Genomic DNA, 27234 nt, shown 5'->3' on the forward strand with positions numbered 1-27234 from the left:
TGCATTTAAAAAGTTCAGAATTTGGTGTTTGTTCAGAACTAGGGTTTTTTTAATATGAAAATCAATTTGCTTGTTAGCATCTTGGAAACTGGAATTCAGCAATTTTGTTACTTGTTATGCCTACCTGTTTCACTGCCACTGCCAAATTTTGGACACAGCACACACCCTATAAGAGCAGTGCTGCCTTTAGCCAAGCACCTGCCATCCTCCTCTGCGGCCTTCTTTGCCAGGCACTTACTTAAAGAAGTCCCAAATCCTTTACAGGACAAACCAACCAAATGCAGTGCTAAGCTTCTTATTTGGGTGCCCATTTAATGTGGTGGGAGGCTGGTGAATAATGCAGAAGCCAGTCGTTTCCCTACAAGACAACACAAAGCTGTAACCTCTTCGTCCTCTTCTTACACAGATTTACTGTCTCTTTTCTGTTATCTTTTGAAACAGAAGAGATACAGGCACACTTCAGTATAAAACATCAAGAACAGTAAAAAAGAGTACATTATATGGCCATAGCCAATGTTTTCTGCAACGATAATTAACAGCTCTAGGACAGCTAATTTACATGTTAATGAAAGAGGTATCTGGAAAGCTGCAGGAAAGCCCATTAAACTGGATTTATACAAGTCAAATAAAATCTGCTTTATTAGTCTCCTTGAAGAAGAGAAGTATGTGGCCTTTAGCATTCTACCTTATGACTATGTATGTGGCCAGCTGCCCCTTAAAATATGAATCCTGGCAGGTAGCTGGCTTATACCATCAGTGACAGCATAGACTGCTCAACCACAGCAAATCAAAGGAAAGGAACGGTCAGCAGAGCTGAAAAGGTTACAGCAACGAATGAGGAATCTCCTGGCTCAACAGATGATTATCTTCTACACTCGTGTCCAGCACCCCAGCCAAGGGATTTTTCAGAGGCAGGTGTCTGTGACCTGGGTTCTAGTTTTAATGGTCAGAAGCAAAGCAGGGCCAGGCTTGCCCTGTACTTGGAAGCCACTACAGCAAACTCAGACCCTTCTCATTCAGGATTACGCATTTTTAGGTGGCTGATCACTGAAGCAAACAAAGAGAACCAACCCCAAAATATTATTTAGAATTTCCACTCTGACAAAACAGCATTTTGGCTTTATCCTTTTAGTCCAGAATTGCCATTTTCACCAGATGGAAAAATATCTTCTCTCGAGCTGCTGCCTGGCACTACGAGCATAAATCAGAGTGAAAGCCAGTTTACACTACTGTAATTACAGGAATTAAAACCTTGATGACTGTTGCTACTAGAAATATCAATACAGTTACGCAAGAGTGCTGGACCACAAGTGCAAGAAGATTAATGAACTATTAGCCCTTCCTGCTTGTCTTACTATTTTAGTCCTGGGTGCCACAACACAGACAAGATAACATCTTTGCAGACAACTCACATGTACCTGCCAGCCACAGCCACACCTGCAAGTTGGATCCCCAGCTAGGAGGGATTAAGGACATAATTTCAGACCTAAGAATTGACATAAAGGCAATATTCTGAATTAACATGGCACCAGAGAAGCACAAAAGCATAAGTTTCTAATGGAAGCAGATACAAATGCTACGCAACAGCCCTTCTTCTGGCCCTCGAACCAATGTCAGTACATGGTTTAGGAAGCCCCACTGCAAAATCCAAAAGCACAACTGAAAAACCGTTCAGTTTGGTAAAACATTGATGACCGACTGCGCCCCCAGTACTATACCCCTTACCAAAGATAAAGGGTACATATGGCATTCTCCCAGCACGAGAGAGTCACTAAAACACAAAGCAAGTCCTTAACAAAAGTGAACATGACCCAGAGTACTCATTTGGCAGGTCATTCAACTTTAATATATTTTATGGCATATCTAGGACATTTTTAAAAACACACTTCATTACTATATTTAAAAAAACAACAACCCCCAACTTCCCCTTAAAATATTAGTTTTAAAGGTCACACACACCTATACATAGTTACAAAAAGGAGAAAGTTGCCATAGTTACAGTAACAAATTAGAGACGGATTTACTGAGATGAACAGGTAATGTTATTGACGTGAATTCCTGTAAGCCAAATAAGAAGTCTATTAAAAATCCATACAAGATTTGTCATGCTACACACGCATTCAGTTATTAGAAGTCTTGCCTATTCACAATGAATTCCACATACCCTCTACTTTGTGAATACAAAGTGTTCTAATTTATTTACACTCAGTAAATATATTTAAATAGTATATTCAAACCACAGTGTAAAAAGGATAAACCTCTTTAGAAGTTCTGACAGTTTTGTTGCATTTTCTGTCTATCTGAAATACCTCCATGCAGTGTTCTTACTTACGTCTTGGTTAGGGGGAAAACATGCTCTTCTTGCCAGCATGGTGCTCTACTTCTCTGCACTGCTCTTGTGACTTTCACTATGCAACTCCAGCAGGTCAAAGCTCAACTTCCAGAGGTGCATTTTCAGATCTAGTGTCCCCCTGGGCCGGAGTGCCTTGAAGTATGAACAGATGAGGTGGCCTCAGGACCTGGCAGGACTGCAACAGCCACTGGTGCCTGCACCAAGCCTGTGCAGAACCACAAGGTGCATTCCACCTTTGGTAACTTTCATAGCTGCAATTTTAAGGCCAGTGACATTAGATCTATTTCACATGAGTGATGTTAAGAGACATCTTAAGCCTGTCATCAGTACAGGCCTTATTTAACCGGTGGTCAGCTACGACAGAGTAGCCTCATCACAGCCTATGCTTGTTTTCAGAGAGGGTTGGGGAAGTGGGTGGAAGAAAGGAAGAGACAACAACTAGATGAGGCTGCTTTTAACTACATTGCAAACTAAGACTTTATAAAAGTGACTGAGTGCTGCCGTATTTTCTTTTTGCTAAAAAATACTTAATCAGTACTGCTAAGGTATCCTTAATATAAACATAAACTCAAGGAAGACAACACTGCTGTCTTTTCTATGTATCTACACTGCTAAACACACTTGGGACCCAACAGTCCAAAATATCTGTGATCTTCCACATTTCCAGTGGGACTTAAGATCACCTGAATTTATTCCTGCATTACTTTTCTCTACCTGAGCTCCAAACTCTAAGCATTAGTTTTCTTGTCAAGGCCAGCATTTGCCTTATTCCACTTAAGCATTTTTCAATGCTCTTCTTTAAATTGGCAAAAGAAGTTTCTAAATGAGTACCATGAGCCAGGGATTTGAATGTACCATCTTCTCCATATGTCCTAAGAGTAAAGAAAAAGAACTAAGCCTCTGTTCTGTATCTTCCATGTGAACAAACACAGAAATGCTGTGAGTCTGATCAGATACACACTGTCCTAGAGAAAGCAATCTCACAAGTTGCTAGGGTTAAGAGAGAAATGTACAAGTTGAACACTGCTTTTGTTTTCATTAGTACAAACAGATTAAAACAACTGTAGTTGTCTATGCAACCAACCTATCTAACAGAAAACAGAAGCCATATTTGCTGACAAATCTGAGTGGACTATTAAATGAAAAGGCAAATTACAAAACGTCCTGTAATTGGCCACTAGACCAAAATGCTACTTTCCTTGAATTGGATGCACTTCTTCACGCTCTGGTCAGACAACTTAACACGGCCTGTAAACCAAAGCTTTGAAGCAGCCACATGCTGCTTCTCCCCTTTGATACAACAAATTATCACCTGTTTCTGATCCTCTCTGTAAGATTTTAGTCCCAGATGTGCAGTTACCTTAAGGAGACCACCCATCTCCAGAAAGCTCTTTTTTTGTTCTTGATAAAGAAGATACCCTGGGCACTCTCCATAGTTGAGCTGTGTTGCTCCAGAGGGATACCTGCAGACTAAGTACTGGAGAATTTACACACATTTTGCTGACAGATCATGGTCACTCTAAGCCAACACACATTCTCTTTTTGCCAGGTTTATAGGGCTTCAATTTGTATTTGTTTTGAATATATTTTAGAAATAAGTTGGAGAAGTATCTAAGTTGGAGATGTGCTGAAATTATTTTAGCTGCAGATACTATTGACATAGCACCTTTGTAGTTCTGCAGATCCCCTAACAAATGTTAGGAGAAGAACTTACTGTCGTACGCCACATAGAGGAATAAAATAAGCAGCCAAGGATGGCAAAACATCAATCTCCAAGTTCTTGGGCTAAAACATCTTGAATGAACTTCAGTGTATGTTGGTACAGGAAAGCATCCTTCTTCTTTGGCTTACAAATATTTAGATGATTAACATCCACTGGAATAAGGTCTCCAATTCCTAACTCTGGGAGAGGGGAAAAAAAACAGAAAGAAAAAAAATACAGAAGTTAGTAAGATCACCTAGACTGAAAAGCACATCTTGCATTAGCAATTCATCCTTCAAAAGCAACTTTGCCTATCTTCAATTTAATTGTTTTGTCTTCGTTATTTTTTAATGTGCTAAAAGCATCAATACACACTGTTCTAGAGTCAGATAGAGCTATACACTGCTACAAAACCCACAGTGGTAAACCACCAGGTCAGAGTTCAATTATCTTTATTGGGAATACGCTAATGTACATTTCTCCATACAGACAACTCCAAAGAATCAAAACTTCATTTACCAGCATCTGACTGACAGCAAAGTCCTGACTGAAGTTTAAGCATTGACGTGAACAGGGACAGGGTTTAAAATTAGGGTATCCAGATTCTGATCATCAGTAATTGCCCACATTCCTTATAAAAATACTTGGATGTGGAGTTTAAATATGGAACTAGAGTGAACCTGAAATATGCCACAAATCACTACACACATTTCAGTGGAAATGAAAAACTTAGATTGCTTAATCGTAGAATACAAGTATTCCATTTTCAGCTAATGATTTTGGGGCACACTAGGGATTTCGCTACTACTATCACTATCCCTACTACTGAACTTTCCAGTTAGGATGCCATGACTGCCACATTCCAGTTTATTATCTGTTCACTCAACCTCCTGAAAAATCTTTCATTTTGCTTGGAACTCCCTACATCTTTAACCATGTAGAGTAACACTAGAGCAGGAGGAAGGTTTGCCTTCACACGTGCAAGCATGCATGTAAGAAACTGAGCGTATTGCTTGTCAGCATGGGTTTTGAACAAAATGAGTGGGGTGCCACTGAACTGTCATGTGCCCTCCACAGGCTTCTCAAGAGAGCTCCCGTGCTGCACTGTGTGTCATCTCTAGAGGAGGAGAAATACGCTATCATGTTTAAGTGCACAGGACATATCCAGACCTCTTTTTCATTTTATTTTGTAAAAAAAAAAAAAAGAAAAGCATGCCCAGTTTTTCAGTCCCTGCCACTAAAATTGCATCACAACATTTTCACAAAAAATTGCTTCCTCAGCAGACGTGCTGGAAAAATACTGCTAAATATTGACTCAGGAAAACAGGGATGTATAGTCCCTACTTTTTAAAAGCAACAACCTTGCATGTAACCTAGTGGGTTTAGCCGGTGGAAAGCCTGATCTGAAACCCAACAAAGCCATGGTTTCTGTTCAAGGCCTTACAGGTACCTTGGGCAGTGCAGAAATGGGTTTTGCTTGGGGAAAACCTGAAAATACCAGATTTAAATAAATTCTCCAAGTTGAACACCCATGAACAAAGCAAGAGAAAGAACTGTCTGGTTTTGCTTCTCCAAAAGGCAAAAAGATGGAGGGAAAACTCTTCAGGAGGCAAACTACTGCTTGAGTACTTGAGATACGGGAAATAATGGATTCTTCACACTGAAAAACAGCGTTGTGACTTTTTCCTTCCATTAGCAGTTCGCTAATTTTCTTTTTTCTAAGGGAGGAAACAGCTGAAATTCATGGGAGCTTATAAAACACTATTCAGCCTATCTATACAAGAATAAACAACAGTTACTCATAATTACAAAAGAATAGACTATAACAGTGTAACCTTAGACCAGGGTTTTTTCAACAAGTGTTCCTCACATTTAGAGAAATCAAAACAAACAACTGCTATTCTAAGATACAAACGTAGCTGCCTCTGATCTTAGAAGGAAAAATGTAATTTAAACTGAGTCAAAAGTTTAAACTAAAAACCCACAACATAACAGATGCTTCTTTTTTCCAGGTCTTCCTACCATAGCATTTCTAATCCCTCCTCATTAATGATGCTTACATGAATATATACAAAATAAAATAAATTAAATGGCTATTTGACTTACTTGCTGACTCCAGAGGCACAATGTGCAGTTTTATCATACTGCTTATGTGTGTTGGTAAGGTTTCCGCAAAACTCAGCACTGAAAACTTCTTATCTTTGGCAAGAGACAGGAAGTCATCATTCAGCTCTTTAAGGGCAGGAGAATCTGAAAAAGAGCAACATAATTTGTGCACTGTTATCTTGAACATAAGATTACAGCATTTGCCTAGGCTGCATTCCTAGAGATGTTTTGGTAAAATCAGTACTCCAGGAAAACAAGCAGCATTTTGCTTTTAATCCTTTTTTTCACAGCTATCATATGTAACAATTTTTTATTTCTGCTTAGCATGGAATTTGTTTAGAAGATAAGGGTCTGAAGTCCGGCATATGTTGAATTCCTACATTGCTAAATGGCTCGTACTACTACAAACCAGTTCTGACTCCTTTTTTCCCCTCCTCATCTCTGCAATCAAATGAAAGTTACTCAGAATTCAACACTCAACCCACAACATTAAAATGTGGTTTTTATCCAGCTTTTTTCTGACAGCATGATTAAAAAAAGAAGCTTCCTGGATGGATTAGCATAGACCCCCTCTGTGAAAGGGTAGCAAAGCGAGCGTACCCTTGCTGAGTTCTTTAACCTCCGCAGAGGGAAAGAGAAGATATCTGGCATTCATAGAATATTCAGCCAGCTGGGACCCATGGTGAGGTACGCTATAAAATATGATTCCTCTGGTGTTGTTTACAATTTTCTCCATTCCTGGATTCTTGGAAGCATCCACCAGCATCTTTTTGACTAGAAGACCTGGCAAGAGAAACTGAATTAATGCAGGGATTTAAACCACTGTGAAAATAATGATCATGCTATATTACCCATGAAACAACTAACCATATTCTTGCCTCAGCTGATTAGTCCTTAGTTTGTCAAATATGTAAGATTAAGTTTAAAAAAAACCACAAACAAAACCTGAGGAGGCATTAAAATGAAGTACCAATGAGTGATGCAAACCCATTTATGGTTTGCTTTAAGTGTTGCTAATGGCACTCACTATATGCCTGATCATGGATAAAATTTTGCCTCTGGGTTCCCATTTACATGAATTTCAACTCATCTATTTTATGTTTTCAAATCCACACAGTAAAAACAAACAGCAATAAAAATCCTTTCAAAATGTATATGCTTATGAATACAATTCATTAAGAATTTAATTTAATTAAGAATAAATCTATTTTTCATTTTTTGCAAATGTTTTTTGATAAACTTCTGCGAGTCATGGCATTTCAGACTGAATTTGTTCAACAGCTTATTCTGAAACATAACAGCAAAGAAATACTTTGTATCAAACAGGCAATGTGCTTACCACCCATGCTATGTGATACCCACACCAGAGGTCTGTCTCCAATTCCAGCAGCTCTGAGCTTGTCAAGAAGCTCATTGCTCCTGTAAGCAATAGACTTCCTGCAAGGAAAAAACAAACACAAGCATGATGAAGCATGACAGGTTAAAAGGCCATGTTAAAACAGAATGAATTTGCAGTGCTGCACATTAATGAAAATGAATTAAGTACACAAAACATTAATTACTTGATTATTGTTGCTACACTGAAAAATGCCAAAAAGTTTTGTAAGGTTGGCTTCAGAAAGACACCAGGAGTTAAGCTATATGCAATTTTCTGATCTTGCTAGAAATTTTTCTTTTAATTTACTCATCTCTCGTTTCCTTTAGTTCAAAAGATCTTTTTATGATGTTTCATATAGTTTCATTTACACATTGTAACATAACTATGTTTTCATTTTATGAAAGCATCATTAATGCATAATGAACTTTATCCACAGAAACAAGAATATACCTAATGTCTAGCAAAAATGTATGTTGCTAACTAAACAATACTCACAATGTGGAGCAACGTACATGATCAACCACCAAACACACTTGAAATTCATCAGAGACAATGTCTGCTATACTTTCCAGACAATAATCTCCAAATATTTTTTGCTGGAATAGTATAAAAGCACAATAATTCTCCACTTAATAAATGAAGAGACTGAGCTCTGAAAAGTATAAGCTACATGTTAGAGGTTGAAAATGAACCTGTGGTACAACCAAAACAAAACCAATGCCAATTCCCAATCCAAGCTTCAAAGTGCAACATTGTTACTCCTTGCAGTGTTGACAAGAATTGAACATAGAAGACCCTTTGAGGATGAAATCATCAGGATATTGCGGCAACCACTGTGCAAAGTAATTCACTTCATCTCTACTGGTTCTCAGCATTCTCACTAGAAACTGCTTTTATAACACACATGAAAAGGACACTCACATGTGTCTTTTCAGCTGAACAATAGGTTTTAGGATAGCTGAGAGACATAATTCACTTTTAGGACAGTGAACGAGCCTGTTAGAGCTCTGCATTTAGAGCAATCATAAAGTTGTGATTCTACTTCTACATCTTTGCCTTTGATAGTTGAAAATATCAATAGCTTTCAATATATTTCTTTTTTTATTAACCATATACAATTAGAAATTAATCAAATACTATGCTTGGGTGACCCGTAAACAGCAAGTATAATAATAGCAGGTAATGTAATTTCCCACTCTGTAATAAAGAAGACATTATCTTAAAATAAATATATACTTCTTTTTCAAATTTTCTTATATGAAAGTTATTCCAGATGGACACAGGATAAACATTCACTTTTTCATGTAGGTTGAAAGAGACCTTTAAGATTACAAAGTCCAACTGTAAACTCAGCACTGCCAAGTCAACCACTAACCCATGTCCCTAAGTGCCACATCTTTTAAAAACCTCCAGGGATGGTGACTCAACCATTTCCCTGGGCAGTTCCAATGCCTGACAATCCTTTCAGTGAGGGATTTTTTTCCTAATATCCAATCTAAACCTTCCCTGGCATGACATGAAGCTGTTTCCTCTCCTACTGCTTGTTCCTTGGGAGTCTGACCCCCACCTCACTACAACCTCCCTTCTGTAGAGAGCAAGAAGGTTTCCCCTAAGCTTCCTTTTCACCAGGCTAAACAACCTTGGTTCCCTCAGCCATTCCTCCTAAGACTTGTGCTCTAGACCCTTCATTAGTTTTGTTGCCCTTCTTATTGTCAAGCACTGGAACAGGCTGCCCAGGGAAGTGATTGAGTCACCATCCCTGAAGATATTTAAAAGATGTGTAGGTGTGGTACTTCAGGAGATGGTTTACTGGAAGACTTGTCTGTGCTAACAGTTGGACTCAATGATCTTAAAGGTATTTTCCAACTTCTATGAAAATTATATGCTTCATTTTATCATGAGTATAAAGTCATATTACAGGGATTCTTTTGCTGGGCTTATGAAGCATTAGTGGGGCATTTTAAGAAATATTCCCCTTAAGATATAAAACTAATGTTATATTTACATCAACTAACAGCATAATCTAGTGTCTCCCTTAAACATGAAGAACAGACTAAGAATTTAGGAAGTTGGCACAAGTAGTTACCTGTAAGGCTACAAAGCTCAAGCATATCATGACTGTACCTAATGTTTTTCAAATCCAACAGGAAAAATTAAATTTGGTTTCACACTAGGTGATCCCAAGGTTCGGCTTTACAGGTCTCCCTCACTTCCAAACTGCAGACATTACATATGTTACCTGTGAGCTTCAACAGGACATTTTGCTTTCCAGTCACTCAAATCAGTGTCATATTCCACAGAAATGACTCTAAGGGCAGGACAGTCTGAAGCCAGCCATGTCTAAATTGAAGAAAAGCATAAACCAAAGCAGCTTATAATGGAAGTACTTAAACTCTTGTAAGCAATTTAGCAGAATGGAGAAAAGACGTTACTATGGGGACAATATCAAGCAAGATACGTGTTCTTCAGTTAATCCCTAAATACATCTTACACCTAGACTATTACTCTTTCATACGACACTGCCGAACTCTAGCCTGCTCCCCAACCACAAAGCAGGCAAAGGACGCAGATAGATTACTAACTTACGCACTCCTGGCTCCCTCTCCTGGGTAAAACAAAAATTACTAAGATTACCAACAGGACTGATAGTTTACAGAGATACTTTGGTGGTTGTACCAATGTGCGTTGCTTGAAGCTCTAATTACTTATTTATCTAAAATATTTAAGTAGCAATCTGCAAAATCTGAGGTACTCAGACACCTATCTAAGAAATTAAAATTAATTTTATGTATATTTTTCTCAGCAATAACATTCCATAGCAGAATGATGTTGGAGGCTTAAGGTTAGCAGGGATTTTCTGTTGCAAGAACAACCTGCTCAAGATTTCAGCTTACTAACAAAAATATATCAGGAACTTGAAAAGTGCTACTTGTATAACACACTATAAGTAATCTGATTCAAAAAAGACAATTGCAGACAGTGTAACTCTAGATCCTCTGGACAGCTCTCATTCATGAGAAATCAATGAGAACGTCGTTGTCTTTTACCTTTGGCCAGCACTGACTATATTCCTCTTGTCCTTCAGAAGCTTTTTTATCCCAACGCCGGTCAATATCTTGCTGTCGCCAGGTTTTAAATGCTGCTCCCAAAAGGCCATGAACAAAAAGGATGTCTGCTCTGATGGGCTGACTGATACAGGAAAAGGAATGTCTAAGAGCTGCATGGCATATATTCTTTTAGCAAGTCAAATTTACACATAATTTTTAATTTAAGGGATGACAAAATTCTATTTTCAACACTACGTGTGACTTCTTATCTTGTGGCAAACATTTCATGATATTTCAGAGGATACTCAGAACAAGACAAAAAAAAAAAAGGATCCACCCAGAAGACAGAGATGCAAGAAGAAGTATGGAAAATACCCAGCTCACAAGCCATATTTTTCTATAATGAAAAATAACATTCTCTCCAGCTACTCTTAATGCAACCTGGCAGTTCCAGCTTTATGGTGAAATTACATCGTCATTGTAACTAACACCAGTAACCCGGGGAATAGTTGCTACTAAGTGACATACCACATTGGAGACTGCTTCAGCCCCAGATATACAATCACTATGAAAAGAAGCTGAAGCTGTAAATTTACTGCATCTTAAGCCAACATGTGCTGCTGCCAGCAAAATAATTACAAGGCAAAATAATTATCCCAAGACAGCCAGGACAAAGGCTACATGGTTGTAATGCATGAAAAGCAGTAATTCATCTTGTGTTCTGTTCGGATTTCTCCTGCAGTACAATAATACTTTTACAGTCATAGACTGCTCCAACCACTTCTGTTGTTCTCCTATTTGAGAATCTAGATTCAGTCCTCTCAATCCAGCAAAGAACAGGAAGGGCAGGTGACATCAGTACAGCAGCACTCTGATATCAGCTCTTTCAAAGTTTTTTAACCAAACAGTTTAACAAGCAACAGAAAGTACAACACGTACAAGTAACTCAACATGTACAGTTACCTTCTTCCACTTTACCTGCTGCGATATTGTGGATGTAAAACATAAACACCATCTAGATACTTTTCTTTCACTGCATCTCTGTCTAGATTAGCCAAAGCTCTGGCTGCATGAGAAGACTGAATGACATGTGGGGATTTCATTACTTCAGCAAGTACAGAAATCCAACCTACATTGAAAAAATAAAGTGGCAGGTTAACTAATAGAAACATCATCCAAACAAAAGAATTCAGAAACATCATACTTCAAACTATACTTGTGAAAACGGATGTTAAAATTTGAGAACGGTAACACCAAAAATAAATTTCTAAACAGAATAAATGTTGACTCCTGTGCAAGCTCTCCTTAAGAACACTACCTATAATCTATTTTCAGTTCTCCAAATACAATAAAAAGACTGTCAAGCTAGTCCAATTAAAATTAGCAAGGTCTCTGCTTTTGCATTTCTCTTATGAGAGCAAAGATGAAGGTCAAAAATAGTGTTCAGGATCCTTCTGTCCTCAGATGCCTTATCACAGCTAATACAGAATAAAAACATCATTGCTTTTCCTTCTCTTCCTGTGTCACAGCTTTTGCAAAGGAAAAGAGCCTTAGAGGTTCTTGCTTCTTGCACATCATCCAGCAACGAAAGAGTAGTTTTATCAACCCTTAACCAGCAATAGACAACTGCTCAACTCTGGAGCCTGGTTCACTGTCTAAAATCCCATTTATACTGAGAGCTCTGCCCCAGGAAGCAGGTGACTTTTCTGTTACAATCTCTTCCTCTATACATACAGTTTTAGCAGTCGTCGTATCAGTCATCATATCAGAATGCAAGAAAGGTGCTAAAGCTCAAACCCAAGGCCTTTGTAGTCTATCTATCTTTCTCCAAAAGTAAGCAGTAACAGAACTTGCAGAACAATAAAGGAATAGAGCAATAAAAAGACAAGTATATAGGGCTGATTCTCCATTATATTCTTTCAGGCTTCCACAGCCAACTTGGCTTCTGTGTGTAGAACTTTATGGATTTCTCTTTCCCTGAGTTCATCTAATTACTTTTTTAAGCTCTTCAAGTCTTCAACAATCACAATGTTTTGTGGCAAGTTTTAGTTGGGTCATACACTGTATGGAAAAATGTATACAATTTTTTGTTTTGCCTCTTGGTAATTTAATGTACAAGCACCTTTGGTCTTGCATGGCAAGAAACAGCAGATGACCATTCCCTCTTTGCATTCTCTGAGCTAGTGAGGATTTTATAAATCTCAGTCATATTCTCCTTCAGTTGCTTTTTCCATACTAAGTGTCCTATTCTAGTTATTTGTTCTTTATACCACAGTCATTCCAAATTTTTTATCACCCTCATGTCTTTCCCTGTGCCTTTGCTACTTATCCTTTTTGCAACAGCAGATTAAAAATGTGTTTAAGAGACAGACAACAGCTCGGATGTATACACCAGCATACTGGTATCTTCTGTTTTTCTTATTCTTTATTTCCTAATAAAACATTGGGAAGTATTTGGTACAGAAACCTAATTTTGATAATGAGGGGCATTAAAAAGGGGCATCAGAGCAAAACTTAGCAGAAGTTCCTAGCCTAACATGAAACAAGAGAGGGTGGAAAGGCATGTTTCACTTCGTTCCAAAAGCTATGGACTACAAGCTGTTCTGTTCCTTTGCAAGACTGAAACACAGTCAATTAAAAGAAAAATTATCTGCAAGAGAAGAAAACTCAGATCTTCGCCAGTCATGTAAACTGAACATCAATCAAGTCCAAACTATCACCATCCATCAGACTTCGCACACCTCTGCAGCACTGACATATGCTGGCCAGACAGCATACAGGACTTTTTAATCAACACCATCTAAACTGTCTATACTTTCTGTATTAAAAAAACAACAGCAGCATCTCCCCACCCTCACAAATACAAAAAACACACCACTACCATCGTCCTTTGTATTTTAAAAAAGCACTGAATCCCCAAAAAATTTTAGAATAGAAATCTGACATTCAAATTGCTTGCACTTGCTTTCCTTTTACCTGCACGTACTATGGAAGCATGAAGACGTTCATCCAAAGCCATATTTCCAATAATGCGAATTATGTTCCTTTGTATTTTTGCTGAATCTTTACGCATCTGGTATATCCTCTGTAGTAACTGAAGGCCTCCTTTAGCTTCAATTTTATCACAGTGAGAAGAAACCTAGTAAATACAGTAAATACAATGACAGTAAGTAGACATTCTGCAAAAGGTCGAGATGCTGTTAATTCACAAATTAGGGAGTTTGAATGATGTCGAGCCCTTAAAATGTAGAAATTCTTATTAATCTAGAATGTATTATGCCGTAGTTGAAGATAAGTATTTTAATATGCTAAACACATGATTTCTATGGATTAACAACCTGAAAGATGCTGAGTATCATCACTACTCTCCTCCACATTTGACAGAGATGAGATAGATCTCCACTTGATCAAACTTCAACAAAAGTTTAAGAGTCTGAACAGGATAATTATCTCCATTTGTTAGAGCACTCTCTCAATCCCAGCTACCTCTCTTCCGGTTCACCATGTAAAATGGAATCATTATAATCCCTTCTCTTTGAATGACATGTCAAAGATATGTCTACGTCCCATGTAGCACTGCTATTATTACTGATCTTAAGGGCAATAGCAGATTCTAGTCCAACCAGATGAATATACACTAATTAGTTGTTGTGGCAACTACTGATATTGGCCAAATGCTTCTGACTTGAACATGTTCTTTACAGTGCTTGAAAATGCGTGGTAGTTATATGCTGATGTCCTCAAGTCTGTAGCTTTCAACAGACACACACGCATTTGGAATTAGTACAGTCACAACTTGTTTAAACTGAAAATCTGGAGTATAAGAAGTTCTAGATTGAGTCAGAATTTCTATGTATATGGAAGATGAGCAAGGAATACTGGCAAACTGCTCTTTATCCATGCCTACTACCAATAACAATTTGGTATTCTCAATGCTGTTTCTCAGTGTTCCAGGCTTCTGAGCAATTAAGCACACACAGGAGAGTACAGCAATAGGGAACAAGAAGAATCACTGCTATACGAAGTCTTCCATACTCTCCATCTGTGAGAGATGTCTCTGAAAAGGACAGACTGGTCCTGGAAAGATGCATTGTATTAGGTGCATGCTGTGTAATGTTTTGCCAAAAGCAATGACCCCTGGAAAAAGGTCTTTTTTTGAAAGCCAAGGTTTGCATTTCATTCTGACTTTTGATTAAAATGAATTCATGAAGCTACTCTGCTTTCTAGAAACCTGGCACTACAGTTAGATTAAGAGCATTAAGAGACCATTTGTAAGATTTCTGAATTAATGTACACCAACTTCCACAAATTCACACATACTTTGCACTGAGAATTTTGTATTACCAGTGTATCTCACCTACTTGAGAAGCTGCAGAGCCTCATCATGTCTATCTCAAATGACTTTGAGTGTCAGTGGAAGGTAGCCCTAAACAGAAAAAGACTTCTGGACTTCAGGCATTCTCCCCTGCTTTTCTGTGTCAGAGCTGCTTTTTTCTTTTTGAAAGATACATACAAGTATACCACAGTGGAATTTATACAGGCTAATTAGGAACAACAGAACTTACATTCACTTCCCATCAGAAAAAAAGGAGTCTGTCATGCTGCCTTCCAATTCTCACCAGTCTTGGTTGTTTCAATACCCTTACAGAAGGGGCAAGGGATAGGAGACAAGGAAATGGCAACTCCTTCCCAATACATGACAGCATTAGAACAGAATGTTTATAAATTTAGCTTTTCAGTTACAGTTTAAAGGACAAATTACCTTAGAATGCTGTACTAAAGCTTGCAAGCAAAAGAGTTCCACTGTCTCTGAAGGGATCTTACTCAGTGTCTCACAATATGGAAGTCCATTGCCTCCAAAACACCATAAACCTCCCTGAAATGAGTATCAGTAAAAATTATACCACATTCCAAATGGCTAAAAAAAAAAAAATAAAAAATCAGCATTTCTAAACTAAAACATTAAATGTGTAATGGTCCATAGAAATTTCTACAATGAGTACACAGCATGCATGCACTTTTCAAAACATACAAATTACACAACAGTACACAATAAAAATATCTAGTATTTCAAACTAAAAATATTAACTAGATTTCCAGTCAGTAGTCGCCATAGTTTATTAGCTTCAAAACATAAATTAAGGGGCAAAATGTATGATTTTCATTTTGTTGATGAATGTCTTCTTTCAAGATCATTCGTTCAAGCATAAAAAAATGCAAGATTCATACTGTATCTAGATTTGCATAGCTGCAATAAAGAGGAGGAAAAAGAGGAAAAAAGGTCTTCAACACGTAGCAAGGTCTCTGAGGACCAGTCTTTCTCAATCATGCAACAGGAAGACCGGCATAACCTCAATAAAAAACGATTTTCTAGAACAGCATGATTACTAAAATGCCTCCAAGTGCGGTGTCTTACTAAAACTCTCTTTGAAACAAGAGGACTCGGTATAAAAACAATAAGGGGTGATAAAGTAAAAATATTACACATAACTGTGACATAGGAAATAGTTATTGCATTCTGAAATCTCTAAACAAAGCCTGACAGGCATCATTATTAAAACATGACAGCAATTTTTACGACTGCATCTTATAAAAATTATCATCACTGATTAAACAGTCATAAATTTTAAATAAAAAAATAAAATGCAAAATATGACAGTGGATTACACTGGGATTATAAGTATTATTTTTAAGTAATAACAGCACTTTAAATGACATTTCTAAAGCCACTTAGGAAATTGCTAGGCAGAGTTGAAGAAAGTTACTAGTTTCCAAGTACAAACAGACTGCTAGACTATTTAAATTCTGGTTTTGGCAACAATGACCTATTACAGGGAGGCATTTCCATGTGGTATAAGAGAGTTTACTATTTAAGGTGTGCTAACAATTTATCAGTTTGCTAGTAAGACTTAAAAGAGGTTTAATCATCACAGAAGTGAAAGAATACCCAAACAACAGGTAAGATGAGACGTGAAAAATCATTTTATGAGCACTGCAAGGGAAGGAAATGTTCTGGACAAAATACTGAAACATCTGCTTTATGGGAAGGCTTGTAAGAAAAGATATAATCTTTCACTAGACCAACCAGTACAGCTGGGAAAGATAAACAAGCTTTCAAGCAGACAGACTGTGTGTAGAAGAGATTTTACTTATGTTGTCTCTTTCTCCTGTAACACTCAGAAATATGAAAATAGGTTTGTATCTTTGAACTCTGAAGGAACAAAGAACCCAACTAATTCTATTCTGCAGGTGGGAACTCACCCGTTGTGCAGCGAGAATCTGGCTACTTTCACGTAAAGCAAGAGATGTGAAGTGCTGGACACATGGATCAAGATCAGTCTGAGGTAAAGATACTAACAACAGGCGAAGTTCATCTTCTATGGTATAATCCTGTGAGAAATAAGCACAAATAGCTTTTAGTTCTGTTCAAAGCATGAAGCAAAACACAGAGGAAAAAAAAAGATACCTGAAATAATGAAATCAGCCATATTAATAAGATCACAAGCCACAAACCACAAACCATGGACTTAAGTGCTCTGCAACTCTGGTTTTATATTATACCTGTAAATACTTTGGAAACTGGTAATTCTAAACCCACCATCTCAGTGATGAAAAGCAAGCTTTAAACTTCATACTTTGATGGCCTTATTCTAATAGGTCCAAAAAAGAAAAAAAACATTCTTCTTGGCACAGGAAGCTTAAAAGTTCACCCTTAACTACACAGTAATTTTGGTGCTGCTGCATTAAAACGGAGGCATAAATTACTAATAGAAAATACAGACGATCCTTTTAATCTTTTATCTTCAAAAATATTCATATAGATGTTCATTTAATAATCAGAGTAGATGACAGGAAAATAGAGTATATATACAACCATACACTAGGATAACCTAGTACTTCAGGACTGACAGGTACATATCCACTATCCTGTAATGTTACAAAGATAAGAAAGCAAAAGCTGAGAATATCTCTACCAATCAAAGCTGGTTTTCAGAGTTTCATCAGTTAAGATCTACAGGTATTTTCTGACAAGGACTTCTGCCAGCATTCAATTCTATTAGTATTACAAAAGACCTTTTATATTATGCTTTATGTGCCAATTCTGTTTACTGAAGAAGCTGATATGATGACATGATTGCTCAAACCATCATATATATACATTTACTAATTACCATAAAAAACAAACCAAAGCCAAATTTATCCAATACAGATTTGTTGGTAAGCAAAAGCTGGCAATAGAAGTGGGCCTACAGCAGAGACTTACGCTGGCACTGAGGATGCAAAAGCCTCCAGAAAAGCTCTCTACATGTAGGAGTCTGTCAATATCGACAAGCTGTCCTGGGTTCAGCAGTAGCAGTCATGTTTTCCCCTTCTTGGTAGCTGGTGCAGTGCTGTGTTTTTGACTTTTGGCCTGGGAACAGTGCTGACAGCACTGATGTTTTTAGTTACTGCTCAAATGTTTAGATTGACCAAGGACTTTGTGAGCCTCATGCTCTGCCAGGGAGGAGGGGAAGCTGGGAGGAAACAGAGACAGGACACCTGACCCAAACTAGCCAAAGAGATATTCCATACCACAGCAGGTCATGCCCAGGATGTAACTGAGAGTTACCCGGAAGTGCTAGCTCACTGAGGGGTTGAACTAGGTATCGGTCAGTGCTCGGTTGGGCGGGGGGGGGGGGGGGTTGGCGGGGGGAAGTTATCAGTTGGCAGGTGGTGAGGTGTTGTATTCTCTTCCCTTGATATTTCCTTTATCATTATTATTATTGGTGGTAGCAGTAGTGATTTGTGTTATACCTTAGTTACTAAACTGTTCTTATCACAATCTGTGGGATTCTTCTTTCGATTCTCCTCCCCATCCCTCCAGGAGCAGGAGGAAGGCAATAATGGGGGGAGTGAGTGAACGAGCCACGTGGCTGGGTTTAAACCACTACAACAAGGCAATCTAGAATGACCCCAGGGGTATATCAATATACGTTTAGTATAAAGATTTGTATTTTGGTCTCAATTTTACTACTTCATTACTTACTTTAGAAGAACCCCACTTCAGTACAGTTACCAACAACAAAAGCACTAAAACCAACCAAGCAAGCAAAAACCATCTAATACCTGCTTTTCATTTACTTACATTCTTTATTTTTGGCAATGGTGGTGGAGGCAGGAAAAAGCGAAGGTTGATATCTTTGGATCGAGCCAACCCTATAGCAGTCCTTTGATCACAGGTTTGGGCAACTGTACTATACTGATAACCTGTAGCAAAAGAACTTCAGTGTTAGAGTTAAAACAATACTCAAATATTTCATTTGGTTTTAAATGTAGTTTCTGATCTACTTTGTAAATACACTTGAAAAAAGAGCAACCTCTCTACAATTTTGTAATCAGAAATTCCTACAGATAAAAATTGCAGATGTTAGACTAGCACTATACTGAGCTGAAATACACCTGGGCACTAACCATTCATTAGAGACAAGTCTGATAATGGTTCTCAGATAGAAGATGAACCCAAGCAAAAGCAAACGTTCAGTATTGCCACTGTGAAAGGAATACAAAAACTACAAGCCCAAGCTTAATGCCTGAGCTTCAGTTAAAATTTGAGAGGCACCCTGAATACCTTTTTCTTCATACAGTGTTAAAAACCAGCCTTAAATCCACATGTTGCAAAGACAGAGACATGTAATTTTAAATGATACAAAATACATGTTTCAGTAAAATTGTTACAGAAGTTACAAGACAGACTGAACCACACAGCTTGGTGTCATTGGAAACTTGCTGAGGGCACACTCAATCCCACTGTCCATGGCACCAACAAAGATGTTGAACAAGACCTGTCCCAACACCGATCCCTGAGGGACACCACTCGTTACTGGTCTCCAACTTGACACTGAGCCATTGACCACAACTCTTTGCGTGCAGTTCTTTATCCACCAAGTGGTCCACCTATCAAATGGATGTCTCTTCAATTTAGAGACAAGAATGTCGTGTGGGACAGTGTCAAATACTTTGCACAAGTCCAAGTAGATGACATCAACTGCTCTACCCCTGTCCATCAGTTCTGTAGCCCCATCATAGAAGGCCACCAAACTGGTCAGGCAAGATTTCCCCTTAGTGAAGCCATGCTGGCTGTCACCAAGCACCTTGTTGTTTTTCATGTGCCTTAGCATGTCTTCCAGGAGAACCTGCTCCAAGATTTTGCCAGGCACAGAGGTGAGACTGACTGGTCTGTAGTTCCCTGGGTCATCCATTTTCCCCTTCTTGAAAATGGTGGTTATATTTCCCTTTTCCCAATCATTGGGAACTTCACCTGACTGCCATGATTTTTCAAATATGATGGACAGTGGCTTAGCAACTTCATTTGCCAGCTCCTTCAGGACCCATGGATGGATTTCATCAGGTCCCACGGACTTGTTCAGATTTTTAAGATGGTCTCAAACCAGATCCTCTCCTACAGTGGGCCTAAGGTCTTCAACCTCACAGTCCCTGCATCTGCCTTCCAAGACTTGGGTGGTGTGGTCAGAGCCTTTGCCAGTGAAGACCAAGGCAAGGAAGTCATTGAGAACCTCAGCCTTCTCCAAATCCAGGGTAGCCAGTTCTCCTGATAGCTTCCGAAGGGGGCTCATGTTGTTCCTAGTCTGTCTTTTATTCTCTACGTACCTACAGAATCCTTTCTTGTTACTCTTAACATCCCTAGCCAAGCTTTATTCTAACTGGGCCTTAACTTTCCTAACTGGTCCCTAGCTTCCCGGACAACATCCCTGTACTCTTCCCAGGACGCCTGTCCTTGCTTCCACCTTTTGTGGAATGTTCCCTTCCAAATGCTACCTACTTTATAGCTGGAAAAATGTGAATTTACATACTGACACTGAGTAGCAAAATGAAAGGGAAAAAAACCCCACCACCTTCAAATGGGAATATTTTCTTTCTATAAAATTTGTTTCTATCTTTGTTACTGTTATGCAATTCTAAAACAAAACAGCCAAGCCATTTAAAATATAATTTTCACAGTCAGAGATCAGTCATACTTTGTAATTTGGTGCAGAACATTTACAGCTGCAAACTGAAGTCACCAAAGCTGTTCTTTGGACAAGCAAAATACTCTACTTATGCTAACAGACATGATGAACAATTTGGTCTTAGCTGTGAGAAGTTAGTGCATACTTTCAGCCTTAATCTTTAAAGGACTCGGCTCTGGAATTATCAGCTTAAAAAAGAAATTCTTTCATGAGGTAGCTAGCAAGAATAATTAGTGTTTGTGAAAATCCCAAATAGTACAGCAATGAGCACTATAGAGAAAAGAAGAACAGAAAAAGCAACTAAATTCCTGAGTACTGGCCATCTTGTGCACTAAGACCTGAGATCACCTGCTAACAGATATTCTGCCATAAACAGGAGACAGTTATACTAAATTAGTATACAAAGCTTCAGTTTTGGTACATCCTAGCTTTCAAATGTTTTCAAACACAGCTTTTTGAAGTAAATTTCTCAAGGAAATTAATTAGAATTTTAAAGAGGTAACCTGAAACAAGATGACTCTTATAAAGCACTGCAAAAGTGAACTCGATCAGCTGATGGAGTTACCACAATAATGAGAGTGAAGATTAGTGTCACCTAGCTTATGTGGACTAGTGATGGAGGGGGGGAAGAGGCCAGACATATTCACAAACACCGCCTTTACTGGGGTTTCAAGGATATTTGCTGCTAGAGCAACAGGAAGAGCTCATTACTATTAAATAACAACTAAGATGGAAAATGGCTTACAAATAATACTTGCACATACAGGTCCTCTATGTTCTCATTACTACTTTGCTATTACTACCTATCAGCTACTAATCAACTTTTATTAACCTAACCATGGCCTTGAAGTCACTCTTAAAGAGCCTTACAAAAATCACTGCCAGGACTTGTGTCCGTGCTAGCAGTCCCAGCTGAAAACAAGGAATTAATGAACATGAACTGCCTTCCCACATCACAACAGTGCACAACAGTGGGTGCAATTGTCTGGTGAGGAAACAGAGAGAGGCCTGCACTGCAGATACACACTCTGTACCAGGGTATAAGGAAAGAATGACTGCCTGAAACATAAATAAACCCCTCACATTTTAGACCAAAATTCAGAGAGTATTTACACTTCTTGCAGCTCCTAGCTTTTGTTGACAGCAGACCTGAAACAGCTGACACACTTCCATTTCTGGGATGAATAAGGCTGTATCTCTGTATACGTTACCATGCCAGTGACTGTTGCTTGCCAGGTCTTGTACAGCCTGTAGTCGGACCTCTTTGTCTTCTGACTGAGTTCTCTTTAAGAGAAGCCATAAGGTACATTCATGATCTTCTCCATCAAATGTACTGAATTGTTCTTTTACCAGGAAAGAAATAAAGCAGACGTTATTATTAATGGGCATTTTAACAGTCACATTTCTATTTGTTAAGTAAAAAAAACCAACACCACAACTATTTCTTTTAATAACTGAATATTAATCATTAGCAAGTAATCTCAAATCTCTTCTTAAACATCACTTTTATTTACTATTAATATAGAAAATTGTAAGTAATATTACCACCATTTCAATCACACACAAAATAAAAGGTAATTTTGTAAGAAAAATTACTTTACTTTCTAAACAACTGATGTTTCACTATTCAAAAATAATAATCATAGATAAAAAGCCGTGCTTTCAATACCTACCTTTAAAGGGTCTCCGGAAAAATTTAGCTTCTGTTTCTAGAATTTTCCTCACTGCTTTATGAATTTCTTTCCTGGCTTGATATGTGATTCCTACAAGACAATTTTTGGATTACTGGAAGTCTGAAAGACAGTTTTCTTGCATTATTTTCCTTATATATATATATGTAAAGAATATATACACACACATACACATATGGACACACATAGCGACAAGTATCTAGTATACAGAGAACTGTATGTATACAGCTATCTTAAAAACCCAGCACCAGTTTAAAATAAATTTGGTGACATTGTGAAGAACACTATTTTTGTAACAGATCTCAGGTAATATAATTTTCTTTATATAAGGGTGACTTACATAAACATTCTATTCTCTTAATATGCTATTTTTAGAATCCAAACAATTATAAATCTTACCTTGATATTCACTTTGATTTAGAGAAGCTGTATGTACATATATATAGGACTTAAGTTTTTCCTGATGTAGAGCTTGAGTATCGATTCGCAGTAACTTCTTTAAGGACAGGACTTCATACGTAATGAATACAAAACCACTTTAAATAAAATAAAACTGTGTATGAACATTGATTTTAAAAATATTAGGGTAAAAACATGTTAACAATCACTTTGGTATTAATCATGCAGATTTTACCAAGTTGTAATAGCTGACAGATTAATTTAGCAAAGTAAAGACTCTAAAATACATGAAAATAAGTAGTAACTGTCAGAAAATATGCTTCAAAGCTATATTCTGCTATGTCTAAAGGTCCTGTAACATTGTTACAGTTTTTGAAAGATACACATAATACAGTTAAAATTTTAATTCATAAGTTACATGCATGCTTGTCAGTTACAACTTACCCAAGTATCAGTGATCCAGTTACCTTTGCAATTTTTCCTTGAAAATAAACAAAAAACACAAAGTTGTGTCCATCACCTCAATATAAATATAGTTAGCATTTGATTACCAGACTCTAAGAATGTCAGTCACTAAGAGTAAGATTTTATAAACTTTTCCATTGCTCTCTGGCTTTCAGAAAATTGTTACCTAAATTTACAAACAGGAAAAACAGTACTTGATCAGAATTTCCTGCTCTCCTAAGCAAGACGATAAAACATGTATCCTGCCAGTACTATTTACTTTAAATACTGCCACCCATCAATTAATTATATTCATTGCTGAGCTGAAGGAATGAACAGTGAACTTTCTCTGCCTGTGCAACTAGCATTCATTCAGAACATTTTAAGGAGTTACACAATGGTGGATATTTCTTCAATTTATATGAATATATACAGGAGCATGTATGCTCTTTGAAAAGTGCTACAGAGCCTCTTTAAAAATATAGGTTTAAAAAAAAAATTCCACTGAATCTCACATATAAAGCAAACAGCTGAATAAAAACATGCCATTTGCAACAATTTCCCTTTTAAATCCAGCAATTCCTGTCAGATCTGAGTATTTTGCCTGGATTATAGGATTTCAGTACAGAGAAACCCTATTATTACTAGTAGCAGCAAACCCAGTGGAACCCATCTCACCTATCATGAATAATTTCTTTTCCTCAGCATGAACTGGGAGATTTGCCTCACAACCACTGCCACCAGGTTCTTTGTGATACTGTAAAAATTTTGCATGCAGAAAAGAGGCAGAAAATGTTGAAAAATAACTGGCAGAGAAAGTTGAAAAGGCAAAAAATTGCAATGCTTCCTGTAGAGCAGAAAAATAAATATTCCATCTTTTAATGCTGAAAAAAACCCCTTAGCCATTAGAATTGTCATCCTATACAGAAGGCACCGAAGAAAGCAGACACTAAGTAGGAAAGACTGCAGAATTAATACCAGTAAATAAGGAGAAAGAAACAATAGGAACAAACTTTATTGCAACCTTATTAATAGTTCATGAATGTAATCTTTTCATGGCTCTAACAGTTATAAAAAAAAAAAAAATATAAAATGGAGACTGCATTTAGAGAGGGGACCTTCATCTTGTGTTCTAATTCCAGATAATCTTCTACTGTCAATTTTACATATCATTATGCAAAGCAAGGTCAGAGGCAGACACCCACTTCAGGCCAAAAAAATCCCCGGATCACAAAGTATTTAGGGATTTAGATCTTTAGTAGCATTTAATTATGCATGGGTTCATATCAACACAGTTTTTTCCTTTTTATTAACACCTCAGATGAATACATACAGAACTGTACTTACTGATATCATGCCAGGGTAGGTGTGTTTTTGTGGCTGGACCAGGAGTTCCTATAGTTCCTATTTGTCTATAGCAAAATATACAGTAAGCAGACACTGACATTCTCTGTGTTGAAAAAAACAAAACAAACAAACAAAACAAACAAACAAAACAAACACCAAAAAACCAACCAACAAACAAACAAAAAGAGAGAAAGCAATGATTGATTTGAGGATTACAGCAGAAAACCTGTAGCAGTTTTTTTCCCCTGTCCTTTTAGCACAAAGGTCATGATTGCAAAGGTCATAATAAACCATATTTGTGTCATTTAACTCTATATAAAGTGTTCTAATTAAATAAGTCTATGAACTCCTTAACTTAATAGGCTTCAATTACAATAAAAATTTAAAGCAGTGTCTGACACAATTATGTTTTACTCCTGATTTTAGAATGTATCTCTTATTAACTTCCCTTCTTGTCAGCTTCCTTTCCTACTTCTTCATAACTCTCCCTTAAATACCAGATACAGTCATATGTCCATCAAGACATTCTTCATTATGACATGACTTTAATACAACTCCGTAATGAACTTTATGCTTTCAAAGTTTGTAACTGATTCTGTTAGCAAGAAAGTCTTTTATTTTAACTAACAAGGATCCAAGAATTACTACTACATATTTTTTCCTTTAAAAGGGCAAATCCAACTAACACTTTAAGAATGTGAGAACTCTACAGTTAATAAAAATAAATACTGGTTCTAAAATGTCTGACTCCATGGGCTCATGAAACTCAAAAGGGCATGATTACAGGTAAAACATAAAGGACACTTCTTGTCTTAGAAAAATTCTTACACATGCAAAAGAATGGAAACCTAGCCATGGCCATGAGGAACACAACCTTTTCTAAAATTAAGACTTTAGTAATTCATCATTATGAAGACACAGATTACTGACAGACTAATTGCACTGTATTCACTGAATGTTGAAATCAAACTGTATTTTTTTTCCAGTCATCAAAACCACCTACTGTATCGTAGAATACCCAAGTTCTGAATGCACAAGCAACTGCATGCAAGCATGAATCTCCTTGACAGCAGTGATCTCCATGAAAGTAGTACCTGAGTTCTTCAGAAATGGTTTACTCTTCTGACATACCTATGATGTAAGGCATTGAATTTTCCCCATTTTACAGGTAGGAAGATGAGCTAAGAGAAGCACACTGCATCTTTCTTACACATTTTAGGTATTACCTTGCCTCTTTGAAAAAGTGGGACTATTCAGGAAGCACCATAAAGAAGCAATGCACTTTAGACCAATGATAAAGGCTGTATGTTAACCTCTGCACAGTGAGGTTCAAAGAAAGTACAGTTTTATTAGTCAAGCACTGAAAAGCAAGGCAATTTTGGCCAGGCAAAAGCACCAATTCCTCTTTCTACCATTTAAGTGTATTTACCATCTTACATACTAGCCAAAGTTACTGCTTTCACATTTGATTTCAATGACAAAAACTTCCCTCAGCTAGGAAAATAAACAAATTGGCTTGGCAACCTACAACAGCAATCAAGTTCTGCATATCACATCTGCTGAAGACTTAATCTCAAGTCTTAGTAGATAGAATGTGCAGTATTTTTAGTACAAGAATTATGCGAAAATCCAGAAAAAAATATTAAATATTTTTAACAATCACAAAATACACAAAAATTGGTTTTGCATAGATTGCAGAAGTAACGTGAAATTCATATTTTGTAAGTGAAACTTCAGTGTCCGCATTAATGAATTTACATTGATTTGATGATCTTTAACATCCTTTCGAACACAAACCATTCCATGATTCACTGCCACAATCACAGAAGAACACTTTTCGGGTTCTGTTACTTCAGTATTGTATTTATGCATTGTCAGTCACTTCAATAGAGTATATAACACTAAGAAACACTTCCAAGGCATTAATAATCAGCCCTCTGGAGACACCTCCCCCACCTCCAAACTCTATGGCTTTACTATCTTTACGCACAGAACCACAGTACTAACATTTATTCTTCTACCTAACCACAACATGTAGCCACAATAAACATGTAGCTCAGTGACAGCAAGTGCCACAATCCCTGAACTAGGCAGCCAGCAACAAACTCTGACACAGGTCTGTGCGGTGCCAACGTTTGTAACCACCCCAGCGTGGAGCAGTTGCAGCTGCACAACTAGGGCGTATTAAAAAATAATGAAGATTGGGGCTTCACAACCAGGACATATTAAAAATAATAAAGATTTGGGCAACACCACATCTAACTGGACAGGAAGCAAAGCGGTAATAACTGTGTCTCTTTCCAAAGGGGTAAAACCACATGTCCCCACTTCTGCACTCTCACGAGGGCGAGGCCCGAGGCACCGCTGTTACCTCGAGAGCGGCAGGCAGAGCCGCTTGGCAGGCCCAGGCGGAGGGGCAGAGCAGGCGCGCTCGCCGCTGCGGGCTGCCGGAGCCAGAAGGGACTTCGAGTCCGAGGTCGTGAAAATAGTAATAAATACTAAACCAGGAAAGCAAGCAAACCCCCTGCGGTAAACGGGTCAGGTGGTGACAGAGGTGCTGAAAGTCCACCCGGGGCCCGCCCCAGAGCCTGGCTCCCCACCTCCAGCCACCCTCCCTCCCCCTGCCGACCTCCACTACCAACCCCCCGCCCACCAGCCTAACACCGCCGCTACCTTCCGCCTCTGCCTCTCCCCGCCGCGCCCGGCAGCGGCGCCCTCGCGCTCCCGTGACGTCAGCACGCTGCAGGCAGCCTGGCCAAT

At 38.0% G+C, this 27234-nt stretch overlaps 1 protein-coding gene across 2 annotated transcripts; it reads right to left on the bottom strand.

The window, feature by feature from the left end:
• Window positions 1-2297: 2297 nt before the first annotated feature.
• SERAC1 (serine active site containing 1) lies at window positions 2298-27197 on the bottom strand. Of its 2 annotated transcripts, XM_061378235.1 has the most exons (17): window positions 27148-27197; window positions 24475-24575; window positions 23128-23164; window positions 22684-22820; window positions 22267-22356; window positions 21805-21936; window positions 18712-18833; window positions 16848-16976; window positions 15349-15462; window positions 13563-13725; window positions 11565-11715; window positions 10587-10728; window positions 9779-9879; window positions 7501-7598; window positions 6762-6944; window positions 6162-6305; window positions 2298-4255 (listed from the first exon to the last, which is right to left on the bottom strand). In XM_061378235.1, exons 2-17 carry the CDS (start codon window positions 24572-24574, stop codon window positions 4119-4121), a joined length of 1980 nt encoding a protein of 659 aa, XP_061234219.1. In that variant the 5' UTR covers window position 24575; window positions 27148-27197; the 3' UTR covers window positions 2298-4118. The 2 variants fall into 2 exon arrangements, with proteins under 2 accessions (XP_061234219.1, XP_061234220.1); XM_061378236.1 differs by lacking the exons at window positions 24475-24575; window positions 27148-27197 and adding an exon at window positions 23806-23870.
• Between the last annotated feature and the right edge of the window lie 37 nt (window positions 27198-27234).

Source organism: Neopsephotus bourkii, unplaced genomic scaffold (assembly GCF_033783945.1).
Source record: "Neopsephotus bourkii isolate Nb327-2 ecotype Australia unplaced genomic scaffold, CSIRO-AGI_Nbou_v1 NB_1765, whole genome shotgun sequence".
In the NCBI taxonomy this organism is placed as follows: Eukaryota; Metazoa; Chordata; class Aves; order Psittaciformes; family Psittacidae; genus Neopsephotus; species Neopsephotus bourkii.

Bases quoted from the DNA above. Each gene is read 5' to 3' on its own strand.
- SERAC1 (XM_061378235.1), bottom strand. From the start codon at position 24,574: ATGTCAGTGTCTGCTTACTGTATATTTTGCTATAGACAAATAGGAACT. The intron at 22,821-23,127 runs GTAAGTTGTAAC...TTTTATTTAAAG, and splicing joins ACTGGATCACTGATACTTGG to TGGTTTTGTATTCATTACGT. The intron at 11,716-13,562 runs GTAAAAGGAAAG...TTTTCAATGTAG, and splicing joins TGCTTCCATAGTACGTGCAG to GTTGGATTTCTGTACTTGCT.